Raw genomic sequence first — 26,092 nt, forward strand, 5'->3', positions numbered from 1 at the left:
TATCAGCTTATTATGAAATCTTGCAACATGATTTTAGTTTTTCTTTTGAGTTCAGAAGCCAAATCTTCAGCTGATACAAACAAATGCAGCTTTTCTGATGTCAGCAAAGCTCTGATGTAAACCGAGTAGCCTACCATAGGGAAAAGATTACTGAAAGGCATCCTTCAGATACAGGATTGTGAGAAGTGTATCCAAGGCTTGTTCTTCTGATGGCTGCACCTCAGGGAAATGAGCAGCGACTACAGGAAACACAGATGGTTCCCTTCAAGGGAAAAGGCCCCTAGGACAGAGGTACAGCGTATGCCCAAATTTCAGTGCACGTGTCCTCTGCAGCATAGCTGGCAATCCTGGTCCCCAGTCTTTCAGATCTGTGGGAGCCCATCCTCCTATCCTACATTGCATGTAATTCCTTACAGTGGAAACCCTACTGGGTTGTGAGGAAGGCAGAGGATGGTACATACACAGCTCACCCAAAATGCAGTCTTGGCTTGTTGAGGCGTGTATCCAGGTGAGAGTGCTGTTTCTAAGCTTCCACAGATCAGGTATGTGGGGGGGGGGGGGGGGGGGGAGCTAATTATGATTGCACTTATGTTAACTACAGGGTTAACAAATGAAAGAGAAGACAGGTAGAGTCCAAAGGTTCCGAGCTGATAAAAGCAGCCCGATTGATGATAACCTGACCAGAGAAACAGGGTACTAGGACTGATGAAAATAATACAAGCATCGTTTTTATGGGCTACAAATTCAGCCGTCAGAAATTGGCTTCAGTCTGGTAAGGAAGTAGACCACAGAGGACTTTCTAACAGAAGGTGATGTTTTTCCCCTCTGCACCTACAGTAAAATGGGAAGAACCTAGATACTATAATAGCTGAAGAGGAAAATCAGAAGTAGCACATAGAAAGTTTCCCTAATTTGTTGATGATCAGTGAACTTGACTACCCACAGCCCTACATGCCACAACACAAACACCAAAAAAGTGAATAAATACAAAGCGTACAAATCTACAAAGACAACACATCTGACTGTACAGAGAAGTAGAAAACACAGAATTTGTGAGTGGATGGACTAAGTCCTAACTCAACAAATGCACAGGTCAGTCTTCTCTACTGAATTTTGAGAAAATTTGTGCAGGAGGAAGACGGTGACAGGTTCCAACAGAAGAACAATCTTCTGACAGAAGTTACTGGTGTTGGAAGAAATAAGTTGTTTAATGTTGTCTCTAAGACTTTTTTTAAGAATAAAAGAAACAATCCCCTCAACAATAAAAGAGTGACAAATAAAACTATGCTTTAAAAGGAGACTCAGCTATGACTAGATGATTGTCTTAGCCTGAGGAAATTGGGCAGCTGTCCACCACTAAGTGATTTTTCTGCAAGAATTTGAAGACAAGATAAGAGGAGGATAATAGCTTTGGAAAAAGTATTTACTCATCTTAAATTCAGAAATTTTAAGAGAATATGGATGTTTGCACATGTACAATATACACCATCTTTTCAAATGGTTTAAAAACAAAGACAAAAGTAATTTAATAACCTCCAACAAACGTTTATCATATGCTTTTGCAAAATTTGGAGGACAGAAACTTGGAAGTTTAAGAAAACTTAATTCTGTGGTGCAAAAATGTGACAACTACCCTATTAATATTTCTCCTTTTTGTCCCACAAGCTCTTTACTAAAAACATTTTTATATAGTGCTGATAGCATTTACTTACTTAAGTTTTCTAAGAGATGTTTGCAATCATCAGTAGCAACATCATGCAATGTTCGATTACACTTATCTTTTCTCTCAGCCTCTAGTCCACCATGGCTACAAAGGATTTCTAGACAGTTCTGCAAAGGTAAGAACTGTATTATTTACTTGTCCATTTGCTGCATTAAAGAGTTCTACCAATATGCCGTTAGACTCATAACTGAACCAATATGCAGTCAGACTCATAACTGAAATTCTTACACATGCATTTCCAAAGATAGTCAGCTGTGGAGCTTCTATATACGAACAGCCAAATGATGCTCCTCACAGAGCTGAAAACCAGGAGTAAAAATTTTTTATAGCAGACATGAAAGCCTCAAATCAAGATTTTGAAAAAGCGGAATATACACAGTCAGGCTTCTACAGTCTCCAAGCACCAAATGCTGGTCAGATGAATTGAGAAATTCTTAACATCTGGCCACTGGTTTAGGTATTCACATAAGAAAACAGAAGCCCAGCTATGCATTCTGTTTTGAACATCCTGGCCTCAATGTCCAGGCAACACTAAAAACGCAATTCTAAAGCTTAACACAGACTGCTTAATGAATCTGTGCAGAAGGCCTAAAACCAGTCTTCACTTTGCAATTCATCAAGTAGGAGCTCTCATCATGCATGACAGCAAAGGAAAACCAAACATTCTAAAATCACCTGACAAGCTACTTCTTTGGCAGACAAACCTGAATTTCTGCAAACATAGTGAAATGCAGTGAAATAAAAATGCATTGCTATTAAATTCAGAACAGAAACATTTTGTGAATGCCAACAACATGATGCCCTCTTATTAAAGACTTAAAAAAAGTCATATGCTCAACAAAAGCAAAAATCCATTACAGTTCATTAGAAACAAGCTACTAGCATATAAATTTGGGTTGGTACAATCATTCTGTAACGTGAAATTATTATATAGATCCTCCCAAACTAGTGAAGGGGGAAAAATAAGCCCTCACAAAACCACATTCAAATGTCGATTGATCAGCAACTAGAAGACTGATTAAGTCCTGATTCCTAATGATCACCCATTCAGCAACAATACAGGTGGCCTTCATGAAAGCATTGTCATCCTCAGACATGCCTTTCAAGGACAGATATCCATATTAAACAAAGACACCTGATGGTTTCTGATGAAATTACACTAGTTCATACTGTGTTGATAACCTGCGGGGTTAATCAAAGCAGAGAAACCAAATCTTGAAAACTCAGAGAAGCAGCTATTTCAGTATTTCGATTCGGAAAAGCAGGTTTGGCTACTGTTACCTATTTTGTAGCTGTTCTAACAGAAAGACTTTTGTCAGTACATTTGATACTTTGACACCTTTCATAAACATAGCAGTCATTCAAGCTATATTTCTGCGTGAGAGAAAGTTTTAACAGATTGTGGTTCCAGCGCTTGTAAGAACTTTTAAAAGATCAATTAGGTCACTAACTTTGCCAGAAGAAAATTAACCAGGAAAAAAGTGCATATTTTCTTTTCAGGTTAGTAAGTTAACTGTGTCTCTCAAATGGGTGCAACGAATGGCAAAGGCAGCAGAAGGCAGAGGACTGAACCATGACGCTGAAAGTGGGAGGTAAAGAGGGAAGAAAGAAGTGGGAGAGAACAAAGAAAGGAGGCTTATTTCCTTAGTAAAATTAGAAGTTTTATTAGCTTTGCTGCCTATGAAACAGCAGCTAAGATCATCTGTAAAGAATGGCACCTACCAATCTCAAAGGAAAAGGGTGCAAGTTTATACGGAACTGTCACGTAGTGTCATGAATGACATGCCGTGCAGATGAAGGATTAGAGAAGAAAGTCAAAGTGTTAACAGTACTGTTAATTTGGCTATTGAGCTTTCTTTAACTTCTTCATATCCCAGACATCTCTCGAGTCAATAAACGCATTTAATCAAATACAATTATATAAAGTCTTGGCAACATCAAAACCAGGAATGTGACTGCCAGCTATATATTGCCTTTATCGCCCATGAGAATACCCTCAACCCTCAGTGGAGATCTTGTTAAACAGTTAGCTTGAAATGTGCTCAGAAACTCAAAACCATGAGTAACTCATGAAAGGTGTATGTGAAGACTTCCAGTGTCAGAGCTGTCAGAGAGAACACCTAGCCAAAGCCTCTTTCAGACAGTACCTGTCTAGGTAGAAAACCGAGCTTCAAAGTTCCTGAGGATTATATTATTGCAGAAAGAAACAACATATTGCACACTATTTAGGTATTTGCAGACTATAACAGATACCTTAAACTCCATCTAAATGGAGATGAGTGGAAACTGAAATAACAGTCTGTACCTGCCTAATGGAAACTGGAGATGGAACATTGACCCTGTAATGCAAAATGCTTAGTAAGCAGTGGCTGGTCCCTAAAAAACCATAGTTTAATAAACTGAATCTTAAATCTGTGTCTATTTTAATTTTATCATAGTAGATTTATCAGGAAAAAAAGCAAACAATGATAGATATAGAATTAGACATGTAATCACAAGCTGATTTTTGAAGTCTTGGACTATACTTTCCTAAAATTCACTCTTTTCTATGTTTAGTATCCTCTGTTTTCTCCCTGGGTAAAAGTTTCACAGTAAGACCTGTCTGACAGCTGTGACTAAAAAAAGAAAAATTCCTTTAAACAGTCAGTGTTAGATGTGTAAATCTTCTGAAGTCAAATCCTTCGAGTAATATTCAATTTCCAGAAATCTTCCTGTTTATCATCAATAAGACCTGTAAGGTCATTCTCCATGTCATCAGTCATCCCAATCCACAAAAAAAACTTATTCATTGCCTGCTAAAAAGGCTGCCCAAAATAACAAATTGAACAATGGATCACCTCATAAATCTGATTCTCAAATTTCTTGTCCTCCCCTCCTTCCCACAGGAAAAATTGTTTGTAGTTAAATCATCCCTAACTGTATCTGGAAACCATGTCTATCTAATACCTATATCAAGTTCATGACACCCAATGAATTGACATTTAGGGTGGCATTCACCTCATCTTAACTTTGAAAACCTGAATCTCAAGCAATCATGTTTTCTCTTTTATTGTTGTCCCAAAAGAAATACGCATTTAAATCTGACAATTCACCCAACTGGACATCTAGCTTCTGGGGTAAATTATCCACTGGAATTATCTCTCTGTCTCTGTTAAACCAAGTGTGCCAATAAACTAGATAACAAACTTAGATTTAACATCTAAGTTTTAGTTCTTCGAAGATAAAAAAGAAGGTTTTGTCTTGCCTAAATGCTATCAGGTTACTGTAACGTGTTCACAGAGACTGACCTTCAAGCCTTGTGATGCTGCTATGTGGGCAACAGTCCAGCCCTCTTTGTCAGCTTGGTTGATGAGATCTGCAGAAATAACAGGCTTTACTCTACTGCTACAGTTGTCTTCTCTCTTCTCCAAATCAAAGTAGTCTAAATTAGGCTCTGGATCGGTTAAAGAGTTCCCATTGTTTGGCTCTCTGTAGTACATAAGGAGCTTGAGACTGTCAACATTACCAGAATCCACTGCTGCATGAATTGGTGACCAGCCATCCTGAAAAACAAAAGCAAAAAGCACACTCCCACCAAACACATAGAAAAATGTTTGCAGAACTTCTATCAGCAATGAATCTGAATGGAAGGCTCTGTTTTGAAATTAAAAAGATAAGCAAGATTGACATACTAATCCTTTGTGAAAACAGCGTTGCTTCTACGTGTTTGGGGTGGAAGAAAGAGAGGGAAGAAAATATAGCAGAAAGAAAATTTTACAGCTTTCTCCAAGGACCGTCCAACGGGCAGAAACTTCAAAACTTTTAGAAGAGTCTAAGTGGTATAGGACTTACATGCTGTTAATAGACTGTTTCCTTATTGTGTATCAAACTAACAGGACTCTAACGATCAATAATTTGTTTCATGTTGCATTAATCAATTTATTAGTCCGATATTTTCATGGTTTTCACATCATAACTTTCTCACATTTCAAGTCAAATATATTTACTTTCTAAATCCAAAATAAGTGAATTAAAAAAAAAATTGCATGTAATAGAGGAGCAGAAGGGACTGTGAAGCTAATACTCTTTGTGCTGTGTTTCTGGACAGCCTACATCCCACATTCATGTTTACGTCTTAAGAAAAACTTCAGGAAAGCACCTGAAAAGGGCAATATCTAGATGTTAATTTTGAGACAGTCCTCTTCCCTTTCTCCTTCAGATACATTTTTGTTTGCCATATTCTCCCATTTGTGATATATGAGACTTTACAATACTGGCTGGCAAATCTGGGGGCAGGGGTCCCTTCAAGGACAGTAACACAGTGCCCTAACAGAAAAGGCGGAAGCAAAATCCCCATCTCCACTTCTCTGCCTTAAACATAAGTCGAAACAGAAGAGTTCTGGTTTGCAAATCCAGTGCTGAAGAAAAGTCTGCAGTAAACTGCAGGCAGAATCTGAAATATGTAAAATAGTATGGAAGTCACACAATCTAGGAGATTTTAGAGATAAGACACAACTTAAAAAAAACCTGCGGAAAGTATGATGAAAAGAACAAAATACTAATTTCAAATCACAAAGTTTATTCCAGCTTGAAAGAAAACTCTAAATAAATATATTAATATAAATATTTCGTAGCTGTTTGCAGTTATTCAGTACTATACAAGGTACTTTAAATTTATGAATTATTTTAACTTACACTGGTTTTTAGTGTTCGATCTGCTCCACTTTCCAACAACAGCTTAATACAATCGTTATTTCCATTTTTACAGGCCAGGTACAAAGGTGTCTGTCCTCTTTCAGCAGCATGGTTAATATCAGCCTGATACATAATTAATAATTCTGCACACCTACAGCAAACAAGAAGGTAGTAAAATGATCTTGTATTCAACATCCAAAAACTCTTTATAACCTACAACTTTTAAATACTTCTTTTCTAAATTACTGATTTTATAGATACAGACCTACCTGTGATTTTATCCATCACATATATACAAGTATAAGGTATAATTTCATATATACACATAGATATAAAGACAGAAAATCATGTCACTTTAAACCCATAAATCTTAAACTACTGCGGATGCATTTAAAAATTGTGAATATAAAACATTTAATTCCACAAGGCTAATAAAAACTTCATGACAGCTGCTTAAGCGAAACCTTCAGCTGAGCAAAAAGGTACAAATTCTTTCCTGACTCCTGATATTTAAAATAGCTTTAAAAAGAAAAAAAAAAAAAAAAAAAGAACGGACTAGGACTAGCTTTAGTTACCCGTAAAAGGGACGCTGGCCTAGGGAAGTCCCGTGGGAGGGACAGCAAAACGGCTACAGCATTACCTACCATGCAGACCCCTGATGGAGGCTCCTCCAGAGGATGGCCTGGGCTGTGCCGGTAGCAGCTGCTGGGTTAGGGAGCATAAGAGATTAGGTGGAGGGCTGAAGAGCGACTCACTAGGGACCAGCATATGGACCCAAGGTTCTGTACTTCCTCACAACCCAGTAGCAGTAGGTCTGGTTTTCTTCCCTATTTTTGTGCCAGGGTTGGCTCCTTTCCCCTTCCCAAACCCAGCATTTCAGCAATTCTCAAGACTTCAGAAAAATCTTAATTCCAATCTATTCCCTCTGCAGTTCAAACAAGGGCTTTAAACAAAGACAACTCCCCGTCTCTCTGGCTCAATATTTATTAGTCCATAAAAACAAAGGACCTCAACAATAAAGCCTCAAAGTAACTAGTGCAATGCCATATAACTGCTGGTTCAGAGACCATGCTATAGCAAGAGGGTGACAAAATATTTAAAGCAATGAAAGATACAGGTAAGAATATAAGCATATAAGAAATTACAGATGAAAAAACCAGTTGTTAAAAAAAATCCCCTTTTAGTGAGTTATTTAGTCAGAAAATCAATCAAGTTCAAGATAAAATGACCAATTTTAGAAGAGTAAAGGAGATAACATTAATAGGAATTACTTAGCTGCACTTTCTGAAAATGCTGAAATGAACAGAAAAAATACAGATAAAAGGAATGCTCTACCTTATCAAATGTTGAACATGTATCCTAACCATACAGTGACAAAAGTCTTCCTAAGATGGGCTTATAACAAGACACCTCCATAAAGCACATGCAGATTGAGTTTTAGGTCTGCGATGTTAAAAATATCTGTTTTGTTATTTTGCATTGTATTCAATGATTCTGGAAGTGCTACATTGACTTTCCACCACAAGGTCAGGTAAGGTCAGCCTGGCCTGGACCACACGGGAAATGACTGTGAAAGTTTCTCCTACAAGCATTTTCTGAATTGGTGATATTACTGAACAGCCCTAAACAACTGTAATTTATTTCTGACTCTGTAACGGGCTGGAACAACACTATTGTGCCAGTTCAGCAATAAGGTTAACTGCCACGTCACAGGAGGCTGGCTAGCAAATCTGTCACAGACAAGTACTGTGTAACTGGTAGTAGTTTACAGCTGTCATTAACCCCAGATTCTTAGTGCTGTCATACAAGTAACACAGACTATGAAACACAACACTTGAAAGGAGACAGACTATACTATTGCCCTGAATTCTGCCTATTACAGAATTTTTCTGAGCCAGAGCTTTGAAGTGATCAACAAATCAAACAGCCTGAAGCATTCATAGCTTCTCTGCTATTTTTGGCTGGCCCTGTTATTATTCCATGCTCACTTTTACAATTCAGTTCACGTTTAGTATCTAAAAAAAGTGAAAGCAAGAAAAGTGTTTAGGGATATCATACTACATAAGTAACTCTAAAGGAAAAAGAACATAAAGTCTGCAATATCATAACACAGCAGACAATATATAGCAAAGTGTTGTGAGGGTAAGTCAGAGAAATAGATAGCTTCCTATTTAAACAAAGTCTTTTGTAAACAAAGATATTTGTTTTAGTGGGCGAATATGAAGAGTGTACTTCTGGATTGTCTTGTCAAGTCACATGTAATTTTTACAGATTTTATGTAACACATTGAAACATTTAACTAGATACGAATTTCTGTGCTCAAAACACCTCGCGGGAATCTACTACCTCTGGATTAAGACTTCCAGTAAAAGATGACCATTAGTTGATAAGCTTGAAGTCTGCAGAGAAGTGGCAAGAATCTCTGATGATACTTATATGCTCATGGAAGATCACGAGAGGGACAGGGATCCCACTCTTCCACATTGTTGGGTCAGGGCCTATCACAGTATAACGACACTCAAAGACTCAAACCCCGACATGTCACTGTATCAGAGTAAAATCCTTAAAAATAGTAAAATGCAACATTAAAAGAATCAAAACCTGAAACATAAGGAAAACCAAAGATACATAAAACAAAGGTAAAGTCTGTAATTAAGATTCCTATTTAAGACTCTTTGCATTTGCAAAATAGATTTATCTGGAAGAGTGATCGCTTCCAACTTCCAGTTCTACTTCCTACCATTCCACGACACACAGTAAAGCTGCAGAGCAGAAACACAACAGCAGCCTTCGGCTTCTCTGATGAAGGGAGGAAAAGGGAGGAAAAACCTATCATCTGGATGAATTGTTGTGTACTGGTTCTCAGTGTAAAAAGAAGACAGAATTTTCCAATCATGCTGTCATAAGCCACCAATCTTTATAAAATTATGAGCTTCAAAAAATAAAATGATTGCAACTACATTTTGAAGAATGTTCTTAGAAATGTTCTTAGAATGTTCTTAGAAATATTCTTTGACTCATACATAACTTTCTCGTTTTCGAAGTTACTGATACAAAACCCCATAAATCTTAAAAAAATTGTTTTGTTGTTTAAAGTATTTGATTCTATATCACTCAAGAGAATACTCAGATAAATGTTCTTTTGTCTCTGAATATGATATTCATAGTTCTCTATGCTTCAAAAAATCAGTGCAAAAGCAATTTCTTTCCTCCTTCCTCTATTAATCATGTATTATGGCTGACAACGTGAAGAAAATAAATTCAAAGGGACGACACCCATGTAGACCAGTCTCATATTATGGTTACTAATAATACATGCTCAGCAACCTGAAGAGCCGCAATTGGAAGCAAAACAAATGGAAAACATTAAAAACAGAATGTCATATGAATATGAGTTTTAGTAGATGCTTTCAATAAATGACAGTTGAATGCATATATACCTAAGAATGCAACAGTAATGTAATGAAAACAGTATATATTATAATGTAAAAAGAATATGAAATTGAGTAATAGCTGATGGGCAAAATCTTCAGAGTTCACTTACTTGACATGTCCCTGAGCAACCGCTGAACACAAGGGTGTAAAGCCATTTTTATCAGCAGCATCAACTTGTGCTTTTGCAGTCAGCAGCAATCTCACACAATCTATAAATTGAGCAAAAACATAGACTGATGCAACAAAACCGAGTGGTGAAAACTACCAGTTAAAACCTGCTCAAGGGGCAACAGCAGCCAGTCTTTCTGCCCACGCACCACAGACCTTAGGGAACCAAAGTGGTTTGCAGGATAGAGGTGAGAACGGCTCCCTGGGGGCACCACCACTCTGCTGCAAAAAGGGACTGCGGTGGGTTCTACCGGGATCCAAATTCGTGCCCACTGCTGGCACCTCCCACAGCGTTAGCTGATTTCTGTACCTCCAAAGTGAGGAATTCGAATTATCCAGCAGCCCCCAAAGGCAGTCACGGGAAAGCCCCACTGGCAGTCATGGCACCCATCCCAAACCCGACAGCCCCAGGGGAGATGCTCCCAGGCTACACGCAGCTCAAACGGCAGGCCGGCCACTCTTGTTTTAGGACACTGACATGGGATTGCAATGACAAATAAGATAAGCTGACAACCTCAAACCTCTCCAAACCATTCCCGTTCGTCTATTTCCGAAATGACACGCTACAAATAGTACCAGCCTGATTCCACCATCTACAGCTAAATTAAGAGAATTAATTACACAGTAATTAGACTGCTTTTCATCCACAAATTGGAATATCATTTGATGCAATTAAGTTTGAAGAAAATACATAATCTGCTCTATATTCTTGAAATTGGTTCTCGACCAAAATAAAACAAGTCTTTTGTAGTTGAAACCACTACTTCGAAAATAAACTCAGCTAGACCACCAATTACAAACTCCTGACCTGATTTCTGAGAAAGCTTAATGAACTCTGTTCCAGCACTGGATAAGATCTTGGAGCCAAGCCTTGCTAAGGAAGTTTATCTCTAGATATCAGAAACAGATATTTATAATTATTTAGAAATCTGACTAATCTAAAACATTCCTGAACATATTTACTCCTGTTACAATTCTTTCAAATATTAATATAGATGTGGTGGAGTTGATTGAATAAATAATTTGACATCAAGAAATAGGATTTTAAAACACTGTAAACTATTATATTGCAAATTAAGATTCTTAAATTCTTAAATAAGTAATCTGATCTGAAATAACTTTTTTTTTTAAGTTGGTTGTCAAGATAAGATACCAGGACTTCACCTGTAATGACTTTTTTTTGAGTCAGAAAGAAGCTCTCGGTTAACTAACGTACCCAGTACTTCCACTTGTAAGATAATACCAATTAAAATCAAATTATATTTTCAATCACTTCATAACAGAAAAAATACTTTGCTAACAATGCAATTTTTTTTCCTCTTTCCATTCTCAATCCCAGTCTTATATTGAACAATTAACTTGAAAATACAGACTACTGCTTGACATCCTAAAATACTTCTAAATTTTATGAAGGATGTTGAAAAAATTTTCTTCTAGCCGTTTCAAAAATTTGGCTAGAACACTGTTTGGTGGCTTCATAAAGCATACGTTAGCCATGCAAAAGCCATGAAGAACACACACAACAAGGTCACCTTTCTAGAAAGGTATGGTTAACTCACAGTTATTGATTGGCAGACCATTCAGGTGGTAGCTTATCTATGTGAAAATACTGTTTCTGATGAAGATCACTGAAAAGAGCTGTTTATTCACAGGGATAGGTGCAAGCATGAGGAACTTTCATAAGGCATACCATGTGAGCTAGGAAGGTCTACATGACCTGTTCTGGTGGCATATCAAGCAAAAGAGCATTAATCTCCAAGAAGCCTGAGTTGTCTGGATGGACTTTGGTTGGGATTTGGAGAAGGCTAATTTGGGTCAGTCCAGGCTCATTAACTCCAGTTCACTGCTGCCTGCCACAGAAGTAATCACCAGTGGAGGGGACTGGGGGGAAGGGCAGGCACAAGACAGACACCGATGTTGTCACTCCGTTAAAGCTTTTGGTCAAAGCAAAAGCAAAACATGGAAGCTTATTAGCACAAACACCTGGAGACTTTACTGCTCTCCACCACAGCTGGGTAGTTCTTCCAGAGTGCTGGCAAACACCCTGCAGATACATCCAGTGGCCTGGCAAAGCTGACTCCATGTAGCTGTATGTCTCTGCACCTCACTCCTTTCTACTTCCCACATCATTCCAGTTTTTCCTATCAATCAGGGTGCCACAGCCTCCAAATACTCAGGATAGAAGAGAATCGATTACACCATAAATGTACATGATTAGCACATAGCTGACTCCAAAGGATGTTATTATCTTCACATCTCTCAGTTTCAGCAACTCATATTATTCCTTTCTCTCTTTCTCAACCACCTTGTGTGGGGCAGAGAACGATCAGGACTGGCAACACAATACAGATATGCAGACATATCAGCTGAGGGAACTACTGTACATGTTATCAAGTGCATAACAGACTGAAGCAGCTCCTGCTTTGTTAACGGATCAAAGACAGACGGCCTGACAAAACAATCTGTTCAGCTATCCCAATCTAGTGGTTAAATCATAAAATCAACAGTTTCCTTGTGTCCATTCAAACACAAAGAAAGTATTTAGTGTATATTTTTAGGGAAGTTCTCTCTCTCAGACCTACAGAATTGGGGACTGTGTGCAGGAAACAAAGCAGCTGCTATGAGCTTCATGTGCTGGAAAACCCCTCAGCTGCAGCTCTCAAAAGGCAACTGTTTACGAACAGGAAGGCCACACATTTTGCAGCTAGGACAGATTAGGAAAGAATATTTGAGTGCTCTCTTTTCTTGTGTAACTCAATTTTTTCTACAGACTGGGCTGAGAGCACATAACAGCTGCTGCCACCATGCTGGTTACAACGTGCTCTACCTTTCTCTAGATATCTACACGTCTCAAATACTGTATTTCTTCATTGAAAATGTGTGGAGATCATTCACTTTCCACTCTTCCTAGACTCTCTGCAACATGGTGTTTTTCTTCTGAAAAGAGGTGCATACTATGCTGGCTCTTAACGAGTCTAGAGTTACTCTTTTCTTCTGGCAAACTGTTTCCCAGGAGAAATCGGAAAATCTGGTTAGTTGACTTAGAAGAAACACGGGGTCCTGGAAATCTCCAGATGTATTTAGTCACTAACTCCAGGTTGAAACTATTCTCAATAAGTTAAATCATGGTGTGATCACCTGGCAGGGTAAACTTATATGTTAAGGCTTACAGTTGGACTTGATGATCTTAAGGGTCTTTTCCAGCCTGAATGATTTTATGATTCCATGATTCTAAGCTAAAAAAAAAAAACAGTCAAAAGACAGTAACTTACTGTTGACAATCCTACTCAACACAATGAAAAAAATTTGTACAATAAATTATTTTATTCTTCTTAAAATTACATCAGTGTCATTTCTTTCTGCCTGGTTAGTTAAAAAAACCTATTAAAATGGACTTTTTTAAGTAAGAGATTTATTCCTATACTTCCTTTCTTAAACCTTTATATTTTTACATAAATTTGATTTTAAAAGTCTTCACTTCGAAGAGTTGCATCTATCCATGCACTTGGGAACAAACTGCAAGTAACAAAGAAAGGATTATATATTATAGTTACGCACAAAAACCTTTCTCCAAAAATATTATAAATCTACCGCTCTCAATTTTCATATAATGTGTTAAGGAGACATCAATACTGCTGCCGTGTGATTCTCTCATTCAGAATTCATACAATGCACTTAGTCACTAAAATGCTGTGATTTGTACAACAAAGTGTTTTTCGGATCCTGTCAACTATAAATAGAAGTTCAACACTAAAACCTTTGTAATATATTTTTTATCTTAAGAAGTAAAAGATACTAAACAATTACAGGATGAATATGCATGTGTTTGTTTGTATTACTGTGTTTTCATACTTCTGTCAAGTGCCTCTCTTATTTGAATTTTTGACAATAAAACAAGAAACCAAATTGCCCTTGCTGTCAGTAAGAACTGCTCAGTAATTGTAACTGAAAATCAGGGCATTTGCTTTAGAACGTTTTAGGAATATAAGATGAGTGAAGAAGAATTGGGTCAATTACAGTTTCCCACAAACACCAGCAATGATAAATGGATGTAAGCGTAGAAGAATCCACAGAACATCCATTCAGTGAGTAGGTAAAAATAGATCCACACAAAGCAATAAACTTGGACTCTTAATACTGAAGATAGAAAGTTGGAGGGGGGGAAGATAAGTGCTAAAGGAAGAAAACAAATTAAAGGACTTTTCCATTATTTTAAGGGTCTTGGCAGCAGCAAAGAATGTGTCAGATGAAAAGGCCCAGATGTTCCTACGAAGTAAACCATAGCACCTAGCAAGCAAAGACAAAATACACCATGCCGAACAAAGGGAAAATTCCCCCTATCTCTATGCCTGGTAGCAAAATTAACCCCGAACATGTCAGAAGAATGTACACTATCTGCCTAGCTATGCATTTTGGATCCTAACTTTACTTTGATTTTTAAAATATTTGATAAAAATAACACAATAGTCTCTCTAAATATTATTTTGAACATTGGATCGGGGTTTTCTAATTGTGTCACTAACAAATACTTTGTCAAATAAAACCACAAAGTACTCTTGAAAGCAGTGGCTTTAAAGGCACCGTGTTCTACCTTTTACTGTGAAACAAAATCCTGATTGGTGGATTTTATCTTTAGTGTCCAAAACAGCATAATGGTATTATTTGCAATATAAAAATCTAGGAAATTTTCACAAAAGTAGAAAAAACTACAGTGATATGTACTGGAATTTTAAAGAAAGCTGCTGTTCGAGAGCTTTATGTTAATAGTTTGAAAATTATTGCTTGGAGTTTGTATCCATGGAATTCATATCTGTTACTAATATATTTGCCTCATTTCATAAATATATTCATAAAATATGAAGACTGACTGCTGAAAGGTTCAGAGATGCTACCTCCTCGAGACTGAGGGTTGGGGTAAGGGGAAAAGCAAAGGAAAAATGTTAACTCTCTCAATAGAGCCTAGAGAACAAACTAAGGCTATTTCATCTAGTTTAAAAATAAAGACAGTCCATTTTATTTCACAAGTAACACACTACTCTGAAACCATCTTACATCATTTTCACTGCTGCTGCAGAAGATCAAAACACTGGTGATGACCTATTCTTTCCTGCTTACTCCCTGTAGAGGAAAGTTCTTTCTTTCAAGTTGCCTTTGCCACAAAAGCTCTTTAGTTTGTCACAGAACATGGGATGAATATATCTGGTGGCTTTTTATAGGAAGGGAGTGGAGAACTAGAATGGATGTTCCTACAGAATATTACCACAAGCAAGAATGTTTTCTATGCTCCAGAATTCTGCCTCCGGAATTATTGCTTATAGATACGCTATACTGTGGCTTTTGTCATACAACCTATATATCTCAGTTTTGGTTTCATATTTTTAAAAAGCATGCATTTGACCTAATTTAATATTTAAGATTTATGAAATAAGCTTTCACTATTTCACTTGAGTGTCGTAACAAAACTTAGAATCACTTACCTGTATGTCCGTTCGTAGCAGCAGAATACAAGGCAGAATAGCCATCTTCACAAGAGTAATTAATGTCCAGTCCTTCTTCATTAAGCAGCATTGATAATAAAGTGACATTTCCCTGGGCAGCAGCTTGGTGAAGAAGGGTGGGCCTGCCACCCAGGGGGACAGGACCACCACTTGTTAACAAAGGGGTTAGGGAGGAAGACCAGCCTGTGAGTTAAAGCAACAGAAGTTAGATGGAAAACACATAAATAAAGCTGTGCATTTTCTGTGTTCTTCTGAAAATTAAAAAGGATCTTCAAAATGACAGGACTTGTTAGTTTAGCACAAGTTTTGCGATGATGCTTTTTCTATACATCAGAAGGTATTCTGAAGAAAAAAACCTGCTTACAGGCGTGACGGTTGTTAATGCATATGAACAGGATTTCATTACGAAAGGTTAATGTGAAGCTTGTCATGAACTGTAGCAGCAGCTGGATGTCTCAAAAAAATTCATACTATTAAAATTCAGAACCTTCCGAAAGTTTTATACAAGTTTTCATTTAATTGCTGATATGCTGGCAAAGATTTTTAAAGTATCTAAAGAAAAGTTTCCAAAACAAAATATTTATTTTCGTATGAAATTTCATCCTCCTTCACAGTCTTAGTGCAAACTTTCATATCTCACCTGCACTTATACAGATAAATCGCACAGAGAGCCCCTAATAATTTTAAGCATCTTTCAATAAGTTTGCAAAAAAATGTAGAAATCATTTACACAAATAATACAGAAATAAGTATATTTATTATTGACCTGTGCCTTAAGGTAATGTTCCTTTTACTTAGCGATAATGGAACAATATATTATAAAATGCTGCAGTGTGAACAAATAAACAGGTTATATAAAATTTACAAGTGAGAGCTTTCAAGTTACCCTGTTCAAAAATAATATTCAATTCAAAGCTTTGAAAGCTTAGGAGTTATCTTGGTTAAATGTTCTGTTCATTACTTATAAGCTTTAGTAGGGAGTTTGTTAAGAATATGAAGTTTGCTGCAGAAGGCATAAAAAATTTTGTGCATTCTTCCTTGATCAAGGACTGCAAGAGAAAACAGGAGAAAGATTCTTCTTCTTATTTTCACAATTACCTTTCGGAAATCCACATTATATGTCTTTCTTAAATAAATAACTTTGTATTCTGTGGCCACACATAAGCTATTATATGAGCCTGAAATCTGACAATACAAAGAAACTGTTTACACAGCTTTTGCTGTGGTTCTGCAACACACAAGACTGAAGAGGAGCTGCAGGGCACTACCTCCAGCTCCATCAAACCGATCAAGCGCTATCCAACTTCCAAGACCTAGAACTAGAAAAAGCATGTGGCAGTAGCTCTACCATGCTGGGATGATCTGCTCTGCATTTTGGAAAAACAAAATTAAATATGGAAGTTCCTAATAGAATTCTATAGAAGCAATAGATTTAGGAAACCTGCAAGATCTGGGCAAATTTTAATTACGGTCCAGACTTACACAAGAATGCATTATCTGAGCAGCCCCAGTGAAGAACACCTAGTTTGATCACAGTTCAAAACAACAAAAAGTAAATGCTTTCAGTATTTTCATATTTGTTTCTAAAGTAAGCTAAATCTGACATTTCAAATTACGTTCCCTAGTTTAGTAGGTAAAGGAAACATATTTGCAGTATTTTCACAATGTTAGCTTATTATTCAACCCATTTATTTGATATTGACTATAAGAAAACATTACTACATCTATGAAGTTACCTTATAAATCCAATTTTAAACCAACGATAAACCGTAAAGTTAACTCCATCCACCTGTTCTGAAGCTACCTCCTGACTATTAATACTCTTACTAATATTTGTTTTATTTGTTTCTCCAGTATTTTTAATCAGAGAATTTTGAGGGTTTTCTGAAGTTTGTAAAAAAAATAAATAATATACAAAGTAAACTGCATCCTTTAAGTGGTAAAAAAAAAAAATTATCCACTTCCAATATTTGAGAACAGGTAACTCTTACAAAATCCCCAAAGATCTGAAGAATAACTTTTCTTCTTCCTTTCCATTATAAAAGTGTTTTTATTTTTCCAGCCTTCTGTTGTTCTTTGAAATGAATGGTGCTGCAGCTGTTGCTATATACATGAATGTTTTTAAAATGGTACTTCTGTAGTTTTTATTGTCTTGCCATGGTAGTTAACTGATAGTGGGCATGGCTTGGGTGGCACTCCTGATGCTAACATTCTTTGTCCAAATTATACTGGAATTATTTGGGGGAATTTGGGTAGCCTGACACTAAGCTTGAAGCGTGAAATTCACTTTGCTAAGCAGTTTTGTAATATGAATAGTATTCCCGAGTTCCCTTCCTTATTGAAAATAGTGCAAGTTCTTTGTTGTCTTTTTTTTAAAGTATCCTTAACAGAACTACCAAAATAAAAGGAGTCTCTTTTGTGCCATACGTGGTATCTTAACTTTCAGCTCCTTGAAATGAAAAATATGTTGTTGCAATTCAGTGATGAAATTCATTATACTAGGTTATCATTAGGTGAAAACCTTCTACTGAAAAATATACAAATAACAGGTAATAACATAAACATAATTTTAGTTTCTTTTATCAATGTAAAGCAATATAATAGAGCTGAATTCACCCAACAAAATACACCAATGTTAGAAAATACCAATAAATAAGGTACACCATTACAGATGCAAAAAGTTAGGAAATGTGAAGCATCTGTGAAAGCTTGTAGGGCATGCAGTGATGAAGGGCAGAGGGACAGACAAAACCAGCTTCTGGCATCAGCTTCAGAATGTGAGATGGTTAATTTCGGAGCCCCGATCAGTCTCTCACCCTCCCACTTTTATCTTTGAAGCCAATTGTATATAGAGAAAAAAATCAATCATTATAGAAACGAGCAAAATAAAAAACATAATTCATTGAAAATTGACATAAAAAGCGCAAAACCAAGAAGAAAGTGAAAGCAGAAATCCCAGGGGTATGAAAATCCAACTGCCTACATTTGTTTCCATTTTGAAGTCTTACAGCCGTTGAAATGTAGAAATCCAAACAGAGGAGAGGCATTTTGGCACCAGTTCAAAGGCTGCTGAAGTTAATGAAAACATTGCTGCAGATTTTGAATCAGGCCATAAATGTTCATTGTAATTTCTCTATGTGCAGTCTGTTAAACATTAATGACAAAAGCTGCTGTCTTTTCCCACCAGGGATGAAAAGAGCAACATGCAGTACCATGCCCCGTCTCTAAAAGAAGGTATCGTCACATCGATTTAGCAGAACGTGTAACTGAAACAACTGGTGCTCTGATTTCACGTTTGCTCTTAATAGTTGCTCTTTCTAGAACTAAGATGCTCCCTTACTGAAGATCAGGCTGTTATGTTCTTAAAGCAATCTGAGCTAACGAGGAACCTGTTTTAAAATTAATAAATAGAATACTTTAGTGATTAGGCTATTATCAATTCTTCTGATTCCACAGTAGAAGAAAGAAACATGAATTTCTTGGGAAAAAAAAAAAAAAGGAGAATCCTTTCAATGTGTTTTTTAATATGTTAAGATTTGGTTTAGTTGTTTAAAAAATATAATCAAATTCTGACTGAGGATCACTAATTACTATACAATAAAATATGAATAAGATTTCACTATGCTCTGCTTGAACTGAAAGTAAAATTGAAATTCTAAACATTTTCTGAAAAAAGTAAACAAACCAGACTAAAATCAACCAGAACATTAATAATACTAACTGAATCTATGCCTAGAGGGCATGAAAATGCAGATATGGGAAAGAAGTTTCAGTAGCATTTATACTTTGTTAGATGTTGTTCACCTCGAGAAAAATCATACTTAAAAAAGAAAGTGAACAAGTGACATGAATTCAGGCATTACTGAACACATTATCCTAAAGAAAACAGTATTATTAAATTTGGTTTATCTTTCCTTTTCTAAGACAAAGTCTATTTCCATATGTACATTTATAAAATCTATATTTTTTTCTTTTCTCAGCATAAAATTTTGAAGGAAATGTCTTTCCATACTTGCATAACATCTGTTGCTCAAAGTTATTTTAGTTCTGCAGTTTGCCAGAACACTTGGCCAAAATGGATTAAGTTCCCTTAAAAAAACATAAATAAAATGGCATTGGAGAATAAGTGCAATAAAATATAAGCATTAGTTTGAGTAAAAGGCAAAGAAGCTCCAGAATATTTACCTGAATATTTCAGATAACGTTATTAGAGTTCTTTGAGTCTCTGTGCAGTCAGTAAAGAAGGGATATTAAAATAACATGTCTATATTAAGAACATAAAACATCAGACCACTAACTAGAGTTTAAGCAATCTTCTTTGCAAACTTCAGATTACGGGGTACATTTCCCATTTGCAATACAAAAGTTCACAAAAAGCAGTGCCACTTACAAAATACTAACACCATCAAGTGTTCAGAGCAATGGATTAAATAAACCCAAATGTTTCCATCTCTTCCAAAAACAAGTGAATGGAGTGTAAATGAAGAAAGGCAAACTGAACATATAAACCAGCACAATTAAAAAAAGCTAACAGTTTTTGACAAAAACCCTATCTTTGAGAATTGCCTCTGAGAACTGCCACAAATTTCATAAGAAACACAAATTGACTATTTGTTGGAGGAGTCCTTTTAAACGGCTGATTGTTGTCCTACGAAAAAAAGTTTATACTTCACAGCACAAACTAAAGCAATAACAATACAGGGAGTTATGAAGTCAAGTGGTGGCAATTTCATTTTTAAAACAGGGTTTTTTTATTAAGAATATTAAAAAACTATCTTAAATGATTACTAAATATAGTCTAGTTAATGGAAAGACTAATTGAAATATACATCCTAATTCATGCTGATAGGATTTGTGAGACAGCCTCTTGCCTACAAAAGCTACTTTCTTTGTAGCTGACTTTTTTTTTTTTTCCAATGAAATTTTAATTCCATTATGGAGCCTTATAGCACCTGAAGGCAAAGGAGGTTTGGAGAATATCTCGAATACTGGGAGACTAATGATCTATCTGACATGGCAAGCAGACTCAGTTAGGAATAAGAATTTAAGATGAAAATTCAGGACATCCATATGAAAAACAGCAAACCAAGAGGCAGCCATCAAATGTCACAGTTGTTAACTCTGAGAAGTAGTAGGCAAATGGAAGATAAGATTTCTGAGCTCATATTTTTATGACACAGTTCAAAAAGGAGAGGGGAGTCTGACAGCATGGTGCCACAGCCAAATGTTAAAAACATGCCTAGGTTACTCCAGAAACATGCAGAGAGTCTTCAATGAAGTGGAATGGGAACAAAAATTCCTTAGTAATTTCAACCCTAGAATCTCCTATACATACAGATACAAGTTTGCCACATGCTGCTTTTGGAATAGCTTCCCCAAGGCTGGTGAGTGAGTTCAGCTGCCTTACCAGAGAGTGGTGCAGCTACCAACAGAAAGTGGCTGGTTGTGTGATGGAAGCAGTCCAGCTGTGCAGGGCCTTTATGACCTAGAGATAATGATACAGGGACCAAAGTACCATAACTGAACTGAGAATAACTGATCGACGTTTGAGACCATTCAAACATTCTTCACTGCTGATGAAGGTCTAAAATGTACCATAACTGTGTGCCTGTCTTCCTCACTGCAGCACCAGTCAGGCTAAAGAGGGGCTTCTACCTAATGTTCCAGTGCTACTGATCCCAGCAGGGAAAAATGTTGACAAGAAGATTTATAGGAGACCCTCAATTAACTGAAAGGTAGATCAGGGCCACCTTTGTTCATTTAACTGACATCAGGAAGACAGCCTGAAGTTGGCAGCCCATTAGGCACACAAATAATTCCCCCACCACAACACAAAATATATAGCAGGTACACATACTGACTCCAGACTTAGACTATCAACATAACGCTTAGATTTTAAATCTCGAGCAGCAAACCTTTGCAGATCTCTGTTGAAGTAAACCTGTGAGATGCCACACACAAGTGTTGACAAAGCCTACAACTAAAATCAGAAGAACTATAGAAAAATGGAAATAAAAATGAAAAATATTCTGTAGGTATGAAGTGATATATTTGAAACTGCACTGTTATCCAGGCAATTATATACCTTAATGTGCAACCATCTAATGCAACAGGAGAATACAGTAGCCCAGCTATGCCCTATTTTCTACAAGATTCACAAAGCACTAAAATACATATTCCAGGAAGATCAATAGCAGGGGTAGTTTTCAAAATATTATTTCAGACTGAGAAAGCATTTTGAAGTCTACAATAATAGCATTCACAAAAAAACCCCAAACCAACCAAACAAAAAAACAAACAAAAAAAGGAGTTTCTTTAATACACCCTAATCTGCAGCCCATTTACTTTAACGTTAGTCCTCTTTACCTTTAAAAAAAGCCTTCCATTTGGGAGACCTCTTTGAGGAAGGAAACTAACTTATAACATCACTAAATCAGCAAAAGAATTCCCATACCCCTGGAATGTGGAAAAAATATAAATGAAAATTTCAGCTTTTAGAAAGTAAAAAAGAGAAAGCTATAAAAAGATAAACAAAGCAAATGAGAGACATATAGGAAAACCAAAACATTATTTTAGAGGGAGACAGTTTGTAGCATATCAATCCCTTTACCTGATGCTGTTACCAGGAGGCTGTCTGAATCACATGGTCTACAGGATGAAGCACTAACAGGGTTTATGGAGGAGCTACAGGCAATGGTGGTGGGAATGACAAAGGAATTTTCTGAACATGCGGGTTGGTTCAGTCCAGGGAAGTGGGAAGGCCAGGCACCCACCTGAGGAGAGGCTATGGCTGGTATGGCACAGCCTGCAGGTGCCACAGATAAATCTATAGCAGGTTTTGGTGGCAGCTGAGGTGAGGACTTAGAAATAATTTCCTCATTTATTACCCTGATTCCTTGTGGTGAACCTGAAAGGGGTGAGGTCACGGTTTTGCTGTCAGTTTTTGCACTTGTATTTGGGGATCGACTACTATCCATTAAAACTTTAAGCTGTGGGTGTGGTGCAGAAGGAGTTTGCGAAAGCCCTGGTTTTTTAGGAGGAATAGGTGGAGGGTTTCCTCTGTCAATTCGTGATACATTGGGAGTCTTTAAACTTGTTCTACCGACCGGGGGGTAAGTGCCAGCGTCCATTGACTGTGACGTCCCTGGCCGTGGCGGAGCGCCACTCTGAGGGCTCGTAAATCTCGAAAGGACTTGGGTAACAGTATTCCGGGCTACCTGCTTGGCAACTAGGTTGTCACGACTAGTAGGTGATACGTCCCTTGAGGGAGGGCTTTGGGTTGTGTTTCCATTTTGGTCTTGATCATCCGCATTCGCTTGAAATCTAAACCTCGCTGCTTGGATTCGTGGATTTAGGCCTGGATGCCCAGCACTGTTGGCAGATGGTGAATGCAAACTGTGCATAGATGAAGGAAGCAAGGAATTCTGAGCGGCAGGGGTGCAAAGGGAAGCACTATTTGAAAAAGGGGAAGTGCTACTTGGTAAATCAGGTGATGAGCCTGTACTTGGTCCATTTTCCTCAATTCTGTTTTGATTCTGTGTAAGAATAGGAGTTGCAGGAGGGACAAGTTCGCTAGATGAAGATTGCCTGTCAATGACAGGCTTCGCAAATGCTGCATCGGCACACACATTCATTTTTGTATTGCCAGACACTAGTGGGTTCACTGTAGAAGGCTTTACAGATACAGTCAAAGGCAACTTCTTAACATTTTCTGCGCTACTGTCCATCACTACAGTATCTGTTTGGCAGGCAACAGTTCTTGAACTTGGCTCTTCTGTTTCAACAGAAACAGAAACAAGACTCCTATCTTTATTTTTATCTTTATTTTTAAGAGAAAGATTAGCTTTACTTTCATTCTCCTTTTTTAATTGCTCAATCATTTTGATCATTTTATCTCTCTCTTCTCTGAGGTCACTGGTGTGTGCTTCCTCTCTATGAAGTTTGGCACGCAACTGCTCTCTCTCTGTGTCAAACTCAGACAGCTGCTTTTCCATTTGAGCTTCCATTTGTGTATTCCTTTGTTTCTCAGCTGCAAGAGACGCCTCCAATTCAGTAGCCTTTTTCTTTTCCTCTTCAAATTTTGACATCACTTCTTCCAGTTTCTGGGCTTCTTCTACGATTCGGCCAGACAACTGCTTACACTCTTTCACTAGCATCAATACTACATGCTTATTCTTTCCACGTTCTTCTTCAAGACGAGCTGATAGCTTTTTGTGCTCCAGCTCAAGATTCTGTAAATCAGATTTTTCCATTTCCAGCTGTAAGAAAGCATAGAGGAAAAATTCTCATTAACAAGATGGAGTCTTTCAACATAACCTGGTATTAACCTGACATTGATATTTTGAGACTATGCATGAAATGAACCTGTCAGTCCCAGGAAAGTGATTTGCGATACCTAACACAAGTGCCGATAATCTCATACAAGCAAAAGAAAGAGATAGGCGTCTCTGAAGAGCAGCTCAGAAACTAAGTCCATCTACTTTCCTTCGTTGACAACACAGATAGTCCCCAAAGTGATTAACTGCTTGTGATTCCTGAGTGAGGAGCTACCTGTTCTCCAGAAATTAGACATAAGACTTGACAGAAAGTCCTTTCCTCAGTAAAGGAACCAAACACAAGGAAGAGATGACCATTGCAAAAAAACTTTGATGCCAGAAATTAAAGGTTTAGGTTTTAGGTCTTCCTCAGACTGAAGGACATTAGAGTTGAAATACACTGTCCATCATGCCCATAATAGATGTCTTATTTGCAAATGTTAAAACAAGAGATAACATATTCATTTCTGAGACCAACTTTTTGGCACAAGCACAAATATGTTCCTGTACTTAGTAATAGCTGAAGGTCTTAATGACATCACTGACGTATAAACTATGTTATAAGGCAGAATCAAAAAACTACCTACTATGTGCAGATAATGGACAAGAATAGTTTTTCCCCTCATTCATATAGTCATCGTCTCTAATTCATCTTGCTTGCTCATTATGCTTTTATTCCAGAAAAGCACTGGAAAAATGTGTTAATGCACCATTTTATAAAGGTACCTACTAGTAATAATGCAACCCAAATTGCTTTGTATTTTCCCAAACAAACTTCTACACAAGCCAAACAACAACAAAAGAAAAACTGTTTTCTTTCTTTCTGCTCCTCACTTTACGTGGTGATGCAGTAACTTCCTGTATGGCTTATCTGAATGACTGATAAAAATCCAAACAAACAAAACCCCAAGGAACTGCTGAGCATTCTTTCTCCTGTACTCTTCTCATTGGTTTAGCCTTGTCAGTTCTGCTTCCTATTTACATACAGATCCATACAGAAATAACAATTCAGAACTGTACCACTAAAGTGCATTTTCTAAGTGGGCATTTTTTCTGGAAAAATACTTTCAGGTACCTCTGGGGAAAAAAAAAATCAAGTGCTCACAAACATAAATGGTTAATTTTGACGGCAACAGGAAACTTTCATGCTTCTACAATATGAGAACATTTCACAATGCTCAAAAAAATAATCTAAGAAAAGCTGTGGCAAATAGCAGTACATTTAAGATCTTACTTGGAATAAATGTTTCACTTCAATAGATTCAATTCAATAGATTCAAAAGAATCATAGATTATAGATTCAGATTATAGTGTCATGGTAAAATGATACTAATTTTGGAGTGTAAGACAATAATACAGTGTTGTGAATATATTTACTGTAAATTGTAATGTGGGAAACAAGATGGCCTAGGGAATTGGTAATAGCTGTGGAATATCTCCTCTCTCAGTCAATGCTTAAAATATAGTCTTGGTTGCAAGACAAAAGCAAACAGACTCAGGCAAAAAACCCCCCACGCATTACAACATAATAGCTTTTCAGAAGCCTGTTGCTACAGCACACTATTGCCTGTCCTCTCCAGTAAGAGGTGAAATTTCTTAACTCTGGAAGCTTTTTCAACATCACTGTAGATGTGTCTACAATTCATTTTTAACTAAACTGCATTTAAACAAAAGCTAATATAAATAAATTTTTAAATAACAGTTTTGTTAATCTCCAGTTATACCATAGAATAGAGTAGAAACTCATGTCATCAAGATATGAGTACAAGAGGGAGAGAGTCTGCAGTTGGAATAGAAAAAAATCCCACCTGCTATAGCTCATTGTCCCCAGAATAATTTTTTCCTGCATGGTAAGTAGAATTCAAACACAAGAAAACGCTTAAAAAGGAAGAGAAGTGAAATGACATAGAGAGAACAGACAGTAAAACCTGCGTGAGTTTACACTTATAGATGAATGTGTGTCTCAGTCTCCCAACATTTCTAGACACGGTAAATTTCTGTTTTCTTCAGAAGAATGGGAAAAAGCATAAAGAGGTGACGGCAATATTGATGTGATGTATATTATAGGAATAGTAAAATTCCTTCCTGAAATCAGACCATTATCATAAGAAACAGTGAACTAAGAGGAAGCAATCACTATAGGAAATCATACCTACATTACAAACATCATCTTGACTTCAGATACCTCAAAAGCTGTTTAGCACTGAAGGGGCTCCACTGAGGATTTAGAGTTTCATCCCAGGTTAACCAATACACTCGGTACAACGCAATGCACAAAC

At 37.0% G+C, this 26,092-nt stretch overlaps 1 protein-coding gene across 1 annotated transcript in view; it reads right to left on the reverse strand.

The window, feature by feature from the left end:
* LOC104337504 (cortactin-binding protein 2) overlaps positions 1-26,092 on the reverse strand; it is a 79,084-nt gene that overhangs the window by 25,537 nt on the left and 27,455 nt on the right. The window contains 6 exon segments of the mRNA XM_009943457.2: positions 1,713-1,830; positions 5,011-5,265; positions 6,398-6,548; positions 9,942-10,041; positions 15,478-15,681; positions 22,109-23,756. Of these exon segments, the coding sequence (XP_009941759.2) occupies positions 1,713-1,830; positions 5,011-5,265; positions 6,398-6,548; positions 9,942-10,041; positions 15,478-15,681; positions 22,109-23,756 (2,476 nt within the window).

Source organism: Opisthocomus hoazin, chromosome 8 (genome assembly GCF_030867145.1).
Source record: "Opisthocomus hoazin isolate bOpiHoa1 chromosome 8, bOpiHoa1.hap1, whole genome shotgun sequence".
Classification (NCBI taxonomy): domain Eukaryota; kingdom Metazoa; phylum Chordata; class Aves; order Opisthocomiformes; family Opisthocomidae; genus Opisthocomus; species Opisthocomus hoazin.